This window comes from Nymphaea colorata, chromosome 2 (genome assembly GCF_008831285.2).
Source record: "Nymphaea colorata isolate Beijing-Zhang1983 chromosome 2, ASM883128v2, whole genome shotgun sequence".
In the NCBI taxonomy this organism is placed as follows: domain Eukaryota; kingdom Viridiplantae; phylum Streptophyta; class Magnoliopsida; order Nymphaeales; family Nymphaeaceae; genus Nymphaea; species Nymphaea colorata.
Window position 1 is genome coordinate 28632096 of NC_045139.1, and position 15036 is coordinate 28647131.

Consider the following 15036-nt stretch of genomic DNA (forward strand, 5'->3'; position numbering starts at 1 on the left):
TAAAAGTGCTAGTGGTGGTTGTGAGTTGTAACAAAGGTAGAATAAAAAAACTAAAGATACAAATTGGAGAAAATTAGAAATTACACTAAGCAGCCTGTATACATATGTCCACCTGGTATATACTTATAATAGTATATATATATACAATATAGTGTATGTGTGTGTGTGTGTATCTCTCTCGCCCTTTCTAGTACATGTACACAAGCATAAGCACACACACATGCTAAATTGTACACAGGTAATATGTATTTACATAGATTCTAACAGGTTGGACCTCTATACTTTTACTACATTTATCACGGCATCCATGTTTTTACAAGACTCAGTTCTTATGTACTAGATGTCATTTTATATTTTTTTTCCAAGGTCAAATTGACAAGTTTTTTTTTTTGAAAAGACATTTTTGACATGGCAATAGTCCCCCTTTTGATATACTTGTTCAGATCGTACAGAGTAGTTCCCATGGATTTTGCATTTCCTCAATATATATATATATATATATATATATATATATATATATATATATATAATGTAGTCACTGAAAACACGTTTTTTTTTAAAAAGCGCGATAAATTAACTGGCCGTTTAAAACTTAAAAAAACGTGCTTTTCAGTTTTTTAACGCTTTTTTTCAGTTTTTTTCACTTTTTCATTTTTTTTCAGTTTTTTAATGTCAAATAGTTTTGTTTTCATTTTCTATTTTTTATTTGTTGCAAATTTACTTCTCTTTTGATGTTTGTGTTATTAGTTTATCATTTATTTTATTTTTTTCCCATTTTTAGTTTTTTAAAATTTTAAAAAATTTACCGTATTTTTCACTTTTTCTCGTTTTTTCAAGCTCGTCGTAATATACTTGACAAAAACTTCGCCGTTTAAAACTCCAAGACATTATTTGTGACTATATATATATATATATATATATATATATATATATATATATATATATATATATATATATATAATGATCCAAATCTGCTATATGCCGGATGTTGCTGGATGGCTAATGTTGATAGATTGTGGGTTTCGGGTCCGGATCCATACCCGACCCGCCTTGTAGCCCGTTTTGGGCTCTACTTAAGTCATGTAACCCTAATCCTTAAGTGTTAATGATAATCTTAAGAGAGAGAGAGTCTGGCTGCTAGTGGGCACCAACTCCTCCTCATTCGTGGTTTTTTCTCCCTCGTGTTGAGGGTTTTCCACGTTACATCGTGATCATTGCTTCTCTTCCTCTTCTTCTTGTTCGTATCTCTACATGGTATCAGAGCCGTGAAGTTCCGGCGTTTCTGGTTGTCTTTTGCCCGTGTTAGAGGAGAATCGCCCGGCACTGTTCATCGTCTCGCCCGTGCCCGACGCTCGTGCCCGAGCGTCGTCTGTCGTCCCGTCGCCGTCTCCGCCCAGCGCCGCCCTGATCAACGCCGCTCAGGATTCCGCCGTCTCCGCCTAGCGACAACCGGCCCAGCGACGCCCTGATTAGCGCAGCCGCTTCCGCCCAGCGTCGGCCTGCCCAGCGGCGTTCCCGTTCTGCCGCTTCCGCCTAGCGTCGGCCTGCCCAAACGACGACCTGTCCAGCGGCGGTCTTTTTCCGCCCAACGCCGTGTCCTTTTCCGGCGCCGTGCCGCTCTGCCTGATCTGTTTCCGCCCAGCGCCGCGCCGACTGCCTGGTCTGTTCCCGCCCAGCGCCGCGCCGCTTTGCCTGGTTCCGTTTCCTGCTCTCTGTCCGTTTTTTGGTGTTGTATCGTGTGATTGCTTCTTGCTGCCTACTGGTCTGTGATTATGGCAGCCTCTTCCTCGTCAACCGTCAACACCAATCCCACTGAAATAGGGGCTTTTAGAACGGAGAATGTTCCCATGCAGGTCATCACTCTTCGCCTCACCAAGGATAATTATTTTTCGTGGTCGCCTGCTATGACCATGGGGATTGCTGGCCGTGGTCGCATGGCCTATATTGATGGGAGCAACCCCGAACCAGCAAGAACAAGTGATGTGTGGCATACTTGGTTTCTTGAGGATAATCAAGTGAAAACTTGGATTGTCAATTCCGTTTCCGCCGATATTCAGCCCCTTATCCTTCGGAAGAAGACTGCTAGAGACATGTGGGTGGTCCTCGAGCAAATGTATGGCCAAAAGAAGACCGCAATTCGTACTTACCAAGTAATGAAGACAGTTTATGGCATTCGACAAGGGACCTCGTCTGTTGCAGAGTACTATGGGGCTTTGAAAGCCAAGTGGGAAGAGCTTGACTATCATTCTGATATTCCTTGGCATTGTCCCCATGATCAGGCACTCTATGTTGCTCATGAATGGGAAAACAGGGTGTTCCTATTTTTAGCAGGTTTAAATGATGAGTTTGAAGGTGTTCGAAGTCAGATTTTGAATTCAGGGGAGGTGTCCAGTATTGAAGATGTGTACTCCTGTGTTGAAGCGGAAGAACAGCAAAGGCTTGTTACAAAAGAAGGGAAGAGGGAACTTGTGCCCTATAACGAGAGATCTGCTCTCGTGAGTCGTGGTCCTGGCGGCCCATCTAGGTCTCTTCGCCGGTGCACTCACTGCAAGAAGACAGGTCACACTGTGGATTATTGCTGGGATCTTCATCCAGAAAAGAAGGGGAACAGAGGGAGATCTTTGACTGGGAGAACGCCCGTGTCTGAGGTGCAAGCCTCTAGTGGAGAAAAAGTCTCCATTTCTGCTGACCAGCTTCGTGAACTAAGGGCTTATTTGGGCAGGCTCGATGTCAACAAGACTGAGACCTCAGAGGGAACTACAGCTAATCAGGCTCTTGCAGCTATTGGCAATCAAGGTAACTCTTCTGTGGGGGAATGGATTGTCGATAGTGGTGCTACTCATCACATGACAGGTAATCCAAAATTGTTTCATGAGTATAAGTTGTCCTCGGGAAGGGAACGTGTTTCTCTTGCCGATGGTTCCTCTACCTGTGTGGCAGGCGAAGGCACTCTGTCCTTGTTGGACAAATTTCATGTGCAGGGCGCTTTACATGTTCCCCAGTTTCCTTTAAATCTCTTATCAGTCAGTAGACTTACTAAAGAATTGAATTGTGAACTTATATTCTCTGCCGATCGTTGTGTTTTGCAGGACTTGGTGACAGGGAAGAGGATTGGGATTGGTTTAGCTTCTGATGGATTATATCGTCTTCCCATACGTGTGGCTACTGCTCTGTTGACAGCGATCCGCAAGACAGATAAGAGAAGAGAAGATTGTCTTCAGTCTTTTATGTACTGGCATGAACGTTTTGGGCATTTACCTTTTGGGATTTTGAAACATTTGTTTCCAGACTTGTGTTCCTCCTTTGATGTGTCTTCCATTTCTTGTGATGTTTGTCAGTTTGCCAAACATGTGAGGGCTTCGTACCCTCTTTCTTCTAGTTGTGCTAATGAAGCTTTTTCTCTGATTCACTCTGATGTATGGGGACCTTCGGGCATTCATACCCGTCAAGGTTTCCAGTACTTTATCACTTTCATTGATGATTTCTCTCGTGCTACATTTATATACTTGTTAAAAGACCGCAGCGAGGTTCCTCGAATCATCGAGACATTTATTCTTCTTGTGCATACCCAGTATGGTGCGAATGTTAAAACTTTCAGGTCCGATAATGCCCGTGAGTACATGTGTCGGCATGTTGAGGAGTTTCTTAGACAACGGGGGATTGTTCACGAGACATCCTGTAGTTACACCCCCCCTCAAAATGGGGTAGCTGAAAGGAAAAATCGTCAACTTCTTAATGTCACCAGGGCTCTTTTGTTTCAGAGAAATCTTCCTAAACACTATTGGGGTGATGCAGTTCTTACTAGTGCCTATCTTATTAACCGCATGCCCAGTCGTGTTTTGAATGGTAGGACTCCCCACTCGTTGCTTCCTGGCAGTCGTCCACCATTTCCTCTTCCTCCTCGTGTTTTTGGTTGTGTATGTTTTATCCATGATCACAGTCCAAATGTCAAGAAACTTGATCCTAGGTCTATCAAAGGTGTCTTTGTTGGATACTCCCCTACGCAAAAAGGATACAAATGTATTGATCCTATTACTGGTCGAGCTTATGTTACGAGGGATGTTACCTTCTTGGAACATGCCTCTTACTTTGGTGCGAATCCTCTTCAGGGGGAGCAGTCTGTGGGCAGGGAAGAGTATTCTCAGAGACAGGAACTTCAGTTTATAGATTTTTTGGACTACAAGAAAACAGAATCACTTAATACTGTTGATGTGCCTGAGAAGGAGGAAAGGGGTGACAATAGCATTGAGAAGGAAGGCCCTCAGTTGTTTGGACAGTTCTACTCTAGACGAGGTACTAGACGAGGTACTCGGACAGAGGTGATGACTTGTGATGCTAGATCTACTTCCAATCCCAATGCCACTCCTTCCCTGGATGAACCAAGTCCTACCGAGGAGACCGTGGAGACCCATGATGAGGTTGAAAAGAAGAATGACGATCTTCCCATTGCCCTGAGAAAGGGTGTCAGGTCATGTACTCAACACCCCATTGGTAATTTTGTTTCTTATTCCAGACTTGGGAAAGATTACAAGTGTTTTGTTTCTACTCTTTCTTTGGCTGTGATTCCCAGGACTGTCGCTGAAGCTCAAAGTGACTCCAAGTGGGCCGATGCAATGAAAGAAGAAATAGATGCCCTAAGAAGAAACTTGACATGGGAAGTGGTGAAGATTCCTGAAGCCGCTCACCTAGTTGGATCCAAATGGGTGTATACCATCAAGTACAAACCAGATGGGAGTGTTGAAAGATATAAAGCTCGACTTGTGGCCAAGGGGTTTAGCCAGAAATATGGAATTGATTACTTGGAAACCTTTGCTCCTGTTGCGAAAATGAAGACTGTGAGGGTGGTTATATCCCTAGCTGTGATGAAGGAGTGGAAGATGTATCAACTGGATGTTAAGAATGCATTCCTCAATGGTGACCTCGAAGAAGAAGTATATATGCATATGCCTCCAGGATATGAAGAACCAGAAATGTGTTGTAAGCTGAAAAAGGCATTGTATGGCCTTAAGCAATCGCCCAGAGCGTGGTTTGAACGACTGAGAAGAGTGATGATACGTCATGGATACAAACAAGGAAATGGAGATCACACTCTGTTTGTGAAGAAGAAGGAGAGCAAGGTTACTCTCCTGCTCGTCTACGTAGATGACATGATTGTTACTGGAGATGATGAGGAGGAGATTATCAAGCTAAAAGGGTTACTGGCTACAGAATTCGACCTCAAAGATCTTGGAAAACTAAGGTATTTTCTTGGTATGGAGGTTGCTAGGTCTAGTACTGGTCTTGTACTAAACCAAAGGAAATATACATTAGACCTGCTGGAAGAAACTGGTAAATTGGGATGTAGACCTACTCCTACCCCTTTTGACACTGGGCACAAGTTGAGTCTCAGAGATGGAGAGCCTCTCTGTGAAGAAGACAAGGGAAGATATCAACGTTTGGTTGGGAAGCTAATTTATCTTACCCTCACGAGACCTGATATCACCTTTGCGGTGAATGTTTTGAGCCAATTCATGCATGCGCCAACCGATGCACATCTGAAGGCTGTGGACAGAGTGCTATGCTACCTGAAGAAAAATCCTGGTAAGGGACTCCTGTATGTGAAACAAGAGACTGTGGAAATCGAGGGCTATTCTGATGCGGATTGGGCAGGTTGTGGTGATACCAGACGATCCACTACAGGGTACTGTGTCTACTTGGGAGGAAACCTTGTTGTATGGAGGAGCAAGAGACAGGATGTTTGCTCTAGATCCAGTGCAGAGGCAGAATATAGGGCAGTTGCTATGGGAGTGTCAGAGTTATTATGGTTGAAGATATTGTTGACTGACATTGGAATAGAGATTGAAGGACCTATGAAGATGTATTGTGATAACAAGTCTGCAATCAACTTAGCCAACAATCCTGTACTTCACGACAGAACAAAACATGTTGAAATTGATCGTCACTTCATTCGGGAAAGGATTGATGCCAAAGAGTTGATCTTACCTTACATGAAGTCTGAAGACCAAACTGCTGATGTTCTGACGAAAGCTCTTCCTTCAGCTTCATTTGAGAGGAATGTATCCAAGTTGGGCATGTTTGATATGTACGCCCAACTTGAGGGGGAGTGTTGATAGATTGTGGGTTTCGGGTCCGGATCCATACCCGACCCGCCTTGTAGCCCGTTTTGGGCTCTACTTAAGTCATGTAACCCTAATCCTTAAGTGTTAATGATAATCTTAAGAGAGAGAGAGTCTGGCTGCTAGTGGGCACCAACTCCTCCTCATTCGTGGTTTTTTCTCCCTCGTGTTGAGGGTTTTCCACGTTACATCGTGATCATTGCTTCTCTTCCTCTTCTTCTTGTTCGTATCTCTACAGCTAACATTAAAAATTTGTTACTGGAAACACCACAAACTATTGCTGAAAGCACTTTGAACTGTTGCTGCATTATAAGCTTTTGCTAGTGCTCCTATGGCAACTACTTTTTACCAAAAAAGTTTTTAATTTTTAGCCATCTGACATCGAGAAGATTTGAACTCCAAAGTCCAAACACACGCTCAATGACTTTTTTTTTTCTACAGAAAGTGAAGACACCAGAACTTGTTCCAGAAGATGCAGAGCCAATTTGGTCAAAAGGTGCCCAAAGCATTGTTTCAAAAGGGAAAAGAATTAAAGACGTAATTAAGAGTATCTCTTCAGCTTTATACAACTTTATCATTGATCCAAGGATGGGATCCCTCTTGTTCCTATGTGCGTCTGTATCATTTGGTATTATTTGGTCACGTACTTCTCAATCTGCTCAGCAGGGAGAAAAGGTTAGCTAAATCTTCTTTATGTCTGTATATCTAGCTATATTTCTCCAGTGTAGTGTTACTTGTTAACAACTGAAGCGAATTTTCCTAAGCCTTATATTTTCCTTTGATAAATGCGTTCGGCAATGTATCTTTTGTTGTATGTCTGCCCTTTTGCTTTCTGTGAATTTCTTCTCTGGTGTTGTTCACTGTAATAAGTTTATGCTGATGATTTTTCCTATGGATATCCTTCATCTTGTCCTTTTGGTAGTGTTTGATGGTCAGGTATTTTACTGTAGCAGCGGAATAATATTTCAAATTTTCAAAATATTTCTTGTTTATCAAACATAGAATTTTTTTTTACCGTTAAAATGAAAATTGGAAACATATTTCCAGAATTATTTTTGGAGCCGTTGGGCTCGATCGTGGAAGGAATGGGGGGAGGGAAGGAGGCGGAGGCGAAGCCAGGAAGGAGGGACGAGGAAGAGGGGAGGGGGAAAGCGGAAGGAGGGAGGAGAAAGAGGGGAGGTGGAAAGGGGAAGAACGGAAGGAGGAGAGGGAAAGGAGGGAGGAGGAAGAGGGGAGGGGGAAAGCGGAAGGGGGGAGGAGGAAAGGGGAAGAACGGAAGGAGGAGAGGGGAAGGAGGGAGGAGGAAGAACGGAAGGAGGAGAGGGGAAGGAGGGAGGAGGAAGAGGGGAAGGAGGAAAGGGGAAGAACGGAAGGAGGAGAGGGGAAGGAGGGAGGAGGAAGAACGGAAGAGGGGAAGGAGGAAAGGGGAAGGAGGGAGGAGGAAGAGGGGAAGGAGGAAAGGGGAAGAACGGAAGGAGGAGAGGGGAAGGAGGGAGGAGGAAGAACGGAAGGAGGAGAGGGGAAGGAGGGAGGAGGAAGAGGGGAAGGAGGAAAGGGGAAGAACGGAAGGAGGAGAGGGGAAGGAGGGAGGAGGAAGAACGGAAGGAGGGAGGAGGAAGAACGGAAGGAGGAAGAGGGGAAGGAGGAAGGAGGAAAGGGGAAGAACGGAAGGAGGAAGGAGGGAGGAGGAAAGGGGAAGGAGGAAGGAGGAAAGGGGAAGGAGGGAGGAGGAAGAGGGAGGAGGAAAGGGGAAGGAGGGAGGAGGAAGAAAGGGGTGGAGGCGGAGGAAGAAAGGGGCGATTCTTCATTTCTTGCAATCAAACGCAGAATGGGAATTTCCAGAAAAATAATTCATGGTTACCAAACACAACATACATTTGGAAATCTAGAATTTTATTTCTAGAAAACCAATTCCAGAAACATATTTTTCTGGAAACTTGTTTCCAGAAATATGTTTCTGGCCATCAAACACTACCTTTGTGTTTGTGGAATATTATCTGCAATTCTGCATGTCCTTCTTTTCATGTGATCTGAAGCATAGCAAGTCAATATAATGATTGGATTACCTTCAGGTCCAAAGGGCTATTCCCTTATTTGTTCTATTGTTTCATGCATGAGACTGTGAGAGCTATAGCCTGTTATCCATGATATAGTCATTGAGTAGACAACCGACTATAGTTGGACTATGAGGAGGCACATCTTCTGGGGCATTGTGCAATCGTTTTCAAGGGGAAAAGATTGACCTACCAACATGAGCTCCGTCTGGACTGAAGACCTTCATGTTGAAGGTCAAATGCCTGGGTACATATCCTGGCACAGTCTGGTAAAGGTCTAGCTAACTCTAGGTTGCCAAGCAGAAGAGCAGGAAGATCAACCATTTTGTTGCTTTAAGCTGTGGTCATTTTACGGGGGGTTTCCAGCCTCTTGTGACCAAGGGAATTCAACATGGGAGTTAAATGGAATATCCGTGACACAGCAGGTACCTGATTCAGGTACTCTTTGTGGTTGAGATGTTTCGATTGGCATCTGATGGTCTGATTCAAATCATGATTTGGGTAGAGGTCCAGTTGCTTTTTTTTTACTATGCTTGCTTCCCCTTTGTTTGATAGGTTCATAACAAGGAGGGTGGCAGCAATTCAACAGAAAAAGACAAAGATGGTGGAAAGGGTTCTGGGGGAGCAATGAGGGAGCAACATGAACAGCAAAATTTGAACACTGAAATAGAGCCGGAGGATGCACATCAGTGGGTATCACCAGATTCGGATGCTGAATAATGCAAGAAGAAACCAATTTCATGGAGGACTAGGCCATCAACAAGACTGCTAAAGACAGGTTCCATCATATCCGTTCTTAACTGAAGTGAGTCTTCCTTAGATTAAATCAACCAGAAGAGTATGCAGTTCAGTGGGCTTTAGCAGATTCTGCCTCTAAATGGTGCAGAAAGAATGCCATATTCAGGCAGCACTGCATCAGCACAGAGGCATCTCCAGAGTTCAGGGTACCTGTTTCTTGTGATTGTGATTATTCGTAACAAATGAAACTGGATTTTGTTTATTTAAGATGATTTGTATAGTAAAGAAATTAAGTTTCAATATTGAACTGCTTCATCGCTGAGAAAAGCCTAATAAATCAATATTGCACCGCTACATTAAATTTTTTGCCATTATTAAATTTTTTGCCATTACTCTAATTCCCTCTGCGTTCTTGATGAAGGATGAGATTTCAGCACACATCACTACTATGCCAAACTTGTCCTGCATTGGAGGTCGATACTGTTCACCTTGATGGGACTACTCCCAAACCGTTCCTACGTGTGGAATGTTAAATATCCCACATGAGAGTGCCTCTTTGGTGCTCCCCGCTTGGAAAAAAAAGGCAGTTAAAACAGTAGAAGCTTCGAGTCTTTTTTCGCGCTTCTTTGTACGCGACATCGCTACTCCTGTGTCTTCTGGCTATGGGGATTCAGTTGATTTAAAACCCCCCAGAAAGGGACCCAAATCTAATGGGAATTAAGAGAATGTAGTTCCCGGCTGTTTATTTGTTCCAGTGTAACAAGTAGAAGATGGGGAATCCATTGATTTAAAATCCCGCAGAAAGGGTGCCAAATCTAATGTGCTGCTGCTGGGTATTCATTAGGTGTAACTCCCGGCTCTTTGGTTGTTCTCGGGTAACAAGTCGAAGGGGAACGCAGTTTTTAGCCCTTGTGAGGGCAGTGGTAAAACTCCTTGAGTGCACCCAAGCAGTGGCTTTGGTGGAGAGTTTCTAGACTTTTCTGCATGGTTTGATAACCAAGCTTGATTATAATTGGAAAAGAACCGTCAAGAGTATATTCTTTACGCTATTATCCTTGTTTCTAGAGCCTAAGGCAAAATTGCGAGCCGCATTTTGACGACCGCAGTCCATTTTAGTTACAGCAAGCCCCTTTCGTTGGTCTCATTTTGTACAATTTGAAAAAAAAAACCTTCTATTTTTCAAATTCATAAAATAAAATCTTTCCTCGATGACTTTATAAGTCCGGGCCTGATGCAAATTGTTAGTTCGTTTTGCTTTATTATTCTGGAACCTGATGCAAATGGTTAGTTTGTTTTGATTCATTATTCTAATGTCATTCCAGATACTAAGGGGTTGTTTAAATCAGTAGCATATTGTTCATGTATCATGAATCTGCTGCAAAAAAATAGGTCCAATTGGGTTCCATGCATCTACTCTATTTTTTGGAGCATATTGGTGGGACAGGAACAATATGTTGTTATTTCCAAACAACCTCTCAGGAAGCTTTTAATTGCTCATTTTGGTTTAATACAATATCCATCTTAATTTTCTACTCTCTCAAACTGCAAATTTAGGGTTTCTTTTATGTCTCAAATTCATGGATCGGTGGATCTCAAGTCAACGGACAGAAGGTTTAGACTTGAGATCCATGGATCTCAAGATCCAAGGTCTATTCTGGGTGTAGTGTTTGCATCTTCTGAACAAAGGATTTGAGATTCTCCCTATATAATAGAAATGAAGAATCTGAAATCTCAGGATTTAAGGTCCTGAAATCTCTGTATCTTCTTTGATCTTGGACTTGAGGTAGTCAAATGCCTTTAAGGGCATTTTTTTTAATTTCCTGGATAAGCTAAATATATTCTCACTAGGATCTACTTTCACACTAGACTTGAGCGAAGAAAGTTGGGGTGGAGCGGTCTTACTTTGTTCTCTCAATTTGAAGGTAAAATTAGTACATAAGACTGAAAAAAAGCCCTGAGTAATTCACCATATTTTCTCACCATAACCTTTAGATGAAGTAAAATTCATTAAAAAAAAAAAAAAAAAACAAACACAGTTCTCATCTTAGGCTGACTTAGCAGCTGACTTCCTTAATAATTTTGGAGCCACTTATTTCAATTGTGAGACTTTGGACCGTCAATATGGTGCTGAAGGAAATATGAAAAAATTTTAGAACCACTTATTATAAAAAAAACTTATTTGTCATGAGGTTGATCTCATGAAAATAAAATTTTCTGGTTATTTACCTAGTTCGTATTTATGCATGATTTTGTATATGTAAAGTAGTTTAGAAATGTCACAGGGTTTTTTCTTCGAACCATTCGACGAATGATATCTGTTTCGATGTTGAAAGTAGGGTGCACTGGGGGAACGTAAGGCCCTTCGCAGGTGACACTTGCCCCTTTTGTGAACGGCGCGTCTCGAGCCCTCGGCTCCGAACTCGCCCTTCGAGGAGTTCCTTTTTCCGCATAGATATTAGAAGCAGAGGGAGAGAAAGAGAGGGGGAGCGAGAGGGAGAAATATCAATAATTATCGTCTTCTAATAGCAGGCATCTGCGAAGAGGTAGCTTTTCTATGAATCATATCCACTGCAGTACTTTCTGTAGATTATGCCTGTGGTTTGAATTGATCTTACCAGAGTGAGACCCTCCAAGTGTTGCTTTCTCTTCATCATTTTTTTTCTCTTTTCTCCTTTGTTTGCTTGAGCCAGAAAACGCCACCCTTATCTGGGTTTGGTGTGTTCACTACTGATTGTTCTCTAGCAACGGTAATCTGGTATTGTTGTTTTGCCGAAACTAATTGGTCATCTCCGTTCCTAAGTGCTCTTCATTCTTCTTTTTGTTGCTTATCTTTTTCAATTTAAGGACCTCGATAGGATGGGGAAGGACTCTAAGCCTAAAGAAAAAGGGAAGGGGAAGCAAAGTGGAAGTGGGGGCGACGAGATTGCTTCCAAGGGAAAGGGGAAAGGTGGGAAGTCTGATGGACTTGGTACCTGTACTTATGTGAAGGGTATTGATCTTCTCCATCTATTTTTCCTTTATTATACTCGCATGCGTGGGAATCACCCTTGAACTTCTGGAGTTATTCGATTTAAGCGGATTTGATCATGTATGGTGATACTACCATCAAATTAGTTGACTGTTGGTAGGGGAGTTTGTTTTTCTCTAAAGTCCATTTTTCTGCTAGAATTTGAGTTATGTAAGGTGATACTGCAATGTGAGTGTCTATCTGTGAAGAGATGAAGAAGACCTGCAGCTGATTACGCTGTTACTTTTTCATTTAGATGCATAGCTTAGTGAATATTAGTTTAAGCTTGGTGATAGCTCATCCATCATCCATACTTCTGAAAATTTTGATAATATTATTTGCATTTTAATCTTGCATTCGCATTCCTTTCCTTTGAATATCTGAGGAGCCATCTCTTTCAGAAACTTTCATGAACAAATGATGCACTACATAATAATAATCAGAACGGCCATAGGAAAGCCTCCTGTCTTATTAATCGAACGCTTGCATCACCAGCTGCAGAAAAAATCCACTATGTTAACTTAATTTTCTTTTTTTGGAATTTCAAATTGTTTTAACTAAAAGAAAATTTAATTTCTTCATACATGATTTACGTAGACATACATGGAGAAAATTCTTAGGCTTCAGTTTCTTCATTAACCAAGTCACTGTGATTATGAAGTTAAAAGATACGAAAAAGAAAATGGTGCTAGTGGTAAGATACAATTGCCAGTACTAGTGGTTGATCAATACTGTATAAAGGTAAGATGTATATTCTTTTTAACAGGTAGCTTTTGATTGTTCAGGTGATTAGGATAAACTTAGCAAGACAACGACAATGAAAATGTAGACCGCATGTACTGTTTACTTCAAACATGTTTGGGTTTTGAGGACCTGTGGACTGCACTCCTATCCCAGCTAAGGGAGCAGCTTAACCATGTCGGATTTATGTCCCTGCATGGAGAAAACTATTTTTTCATTTTAGTTTTCAGGTCACTGGCACCTGAAAATTTGCAACTTTTCATTGCTTAGTTGTGGTTCAGGTGAAGATAATATGATCAGAATCCAATTCTACTCACTACCGCTGCATCTTGTTGGTAGTTGTTGCTTCTTCATGTTAGCATTACTCAGAAGTTCTCTCTATTTGTATCCTGTGACTCCTGTTTGTAGTTCACCATTTCCTGGTGTGGATAAGCTAGATCCTGTATTTAATTGGATGATGAGTTCTTTGTGTTGGTTGGCATCCTCTTTTATTTATCTAGATGGGTGAAACTAGTTGCGGTTGGAACTTCTCATCAATTTACAAGCTTGTGGTTAAGACAGCTAATTATTTTCCGTTCTTTGATAATCTATCCTCTTTTCTAGAGGCACTCTTTTGATGAATCTGAATAATGGATGTCCAATTGATGGATTAGCCGAAACCTGGCATTTTGCTAGACATGGAAGATGACAGAAATGATTATGCTCTTTTGCCTGTCACCAGTATCTTCAAACACTTAACCTTATGGATTGGCCCTTTCAGTTTCTGAATTAAGAATCCATATATTTTCAATAGCCATTAAAACATGTCCTTCTAAGCAGTCTATGCATGTGTCAGGAAGAGCTGTTTGAATATGAAAAATAGCTGATGCATCTGGAACTTGCAATCTGGCATTAATTGACATATTGTATCCACTTTCTATATGTTTCAGCAAGGCATGTATTATGCGAGAAGCAGGGGAAGATCAATGAAGCATATAAGAAGCTGGAGGAAGGTTGGCTGAGCAATGGAGACAAGGTCCCACCCGCTGAATTTGCAAAGGTAATGATGTTTTATGCTTGTTCATATGTACTCGGTCCAGTCAACTATACGAGTTTGAGTCATTTGTCTGTTTGACTGTTAGAAAACTTAATGAGTACCATCTTTCTGTCAGATTGCTGCCGAATACTCTGAATGCCCATCAGGAAAGAAAGGTGGTGACCTAGGTTGGTTCCCCCGAGGAAAGATGGCAGGTCCATTCCAAGATGTCGCCTTCAGTACCCCTGTCGGGGCCACCAGTGCACCGTTTAAGTCCACGTACGTGTTATTCCAGTCATTCTATACGAAAAATAGGAGAAAATTCTGTTTTCTGAATGTTAATTGCTTCACAGCTGCACATATTCTGAATGACCCTAAGTATGTATAGATTTTAATTTATGCTTAGGACGGATTGAGTCGGTAGATGATTCTCATTGGTGATTGTTGGTTTCAAATTGTCCAAAGTCTCAGTTGTGAAAATTTTCTACAGGCATGGTTACCACATTATCCTCTGCGAGGGAAGGAAAAACTGAATGAAGCTCATGTCAGGTCTACAAGGAAAGTGTTGTTACGGTGTTAATGTTTCATGAGTTTGCAATGAGGATGTACTCTTACCATCTTGTTGACCCATCAGAGATTTTTTTTCATCCATAGCATGGATAAAAGCTGGAGTTGGGTTGAATGTATTTATGTAAGTTAGTTTTAGGTGTAATGGGCACACATAATTGCTTCTTCTGATTTTAGTATTAAGGTAACTGTGTTGCTTCAAATGCATAAGTTGTCGCACCACATACCACGACTAGACGACTGCGAGATTGTGGATATGGATCCTGGCGTATGACGGGACTGGTCTTGGGTTGCAAAGTTGTTTTAGCTTGATTACTTAGACTAGAAGTGGGGAAGTAAATGCAACCATACGAAACGTTCTCATACAAACGCAAATACAGAAGTTCTTGAATGTATTCTGTAGGCCTAACAGGCTAACACCTCTCAAATTTCGTGAATCTTCAATTAGTTCAAAGGAATCCGATTGAACATTTGGAATTTTTGAGCTCGATTTTCACACCCAAAAAATAATGTTCAGGGTAACAAAATACGCACTCAAAGTTAAGGCGTGATTGATTGTTCAGACATTTTGTGCTTTGAACAATGTTGTAAAAATCAAGATTGAGTGTCATAAACATGGATACCAATTCAATAAATGAAGTAAATAATTGTTGAGTTGTACATTTTTGTATACATTTAAGAAAAGTAAGAATATATGAAAGATAGTTGAACAAAAGCCTCAAAACGTTTTCAAAATAATGAAAAATAAGTCGTGTAAAACACGTGAGACCCTTTCATATGTTTTCGATATTGATGCGT

General features: G+C 41.6%; 2 protein-coding genes across 5 annotated transcripts in view; both read left to right on the forward strand.

Moving 5' to 3' along the window:
* LOC116248013 (uncharacterized) overlaps positions 1-9287 on the forward strand; it is a 28886-nt gene extending 19599 nt beyond the window's left edge. The window contains exons 19-20 of one of the 2 annotated variants that reach the window (XM_031620558.2): positions 6558-6791; positions 8726-9287. In XM_031620558.2, the coding sequence (XP_031476418.1) occupies positions 6558-6791; positions 8726-8890 (399 nt within the window). In that variant the 3' untranslated portion in view covers positions 8891-9287. The remainder of the gene's footprint in view (positions 1-6557; positions 6792-8725) is intronic. The other variant, XM_031620559.2, reaches the window with a different exon arrangement.
* A 1935-nt stretch (positions 9288-11222) lies between these two features.
* LOC116248015 (uncharacterized) lies at positions 11223-14441 on the forward strand. 3 transcript variants are annotated; one of them, XM_031620564.2, is made up of 5 exons: positions 11223-11451; positions 11764-11897; positions 13586-13695; positions 13808-13950; positions 14162-14441. In XM_031620564.2, the coding sequence occupies exons 2-5, from the start codon at positions 11765-11767 to the stop codon at positions 14202-14204; spliced, it is 429 nt and encodes a 142-aa protein (XP_031476424.1). In that variant the 5' UTR covers positions 11223-11451; position 11764; the 3' UTR covers positions 14205-14441. The 3 variants fall into 3 exon arrangements, with proteins under 3 accessions (XP_031476424.1, XP_031476422.1, XP_031476423.1); XM_031620562.2 differs by having other exon boundaries at positions 11224-11451; positions 11753-11897; XM_031620563.2 differs by lacking the exon at positions 11223-11451 and adding an exon at positions 11497-11655 and having other exon boundaries at positions 11753-11897.
* Positions 14442-15036: the final 595 nt, after the last annotated feature.

What these genes read in the sequence shown, in the direction of transcription:
- LOC116248015 (XM_031620564.2), top strand. Translation starts at nt 11,765, where the DNA reads ATGGGGAAGGACTCTAAGCCTAAAGAAAAAGGGAAGGGGAAGCAAAGT. An exon ending in CACCCGCTGAATTTGCAAAG is followed by an intron (nt 13,696 to 13,807) that starts GTAATGATGTTT and finishes TCTTTCTGTCAG; the next exon opens with ATTGCTGCCGAATACTCTGA. An exon ending in AGTGCACCGTTTAAGTCCAC is followed by an intron (nt 13,951 to 14,161) that starts GTACGTGTTATT and finishes AATTTTCTACAG; the next exon opens with GCATGGTTACCACATTATCC.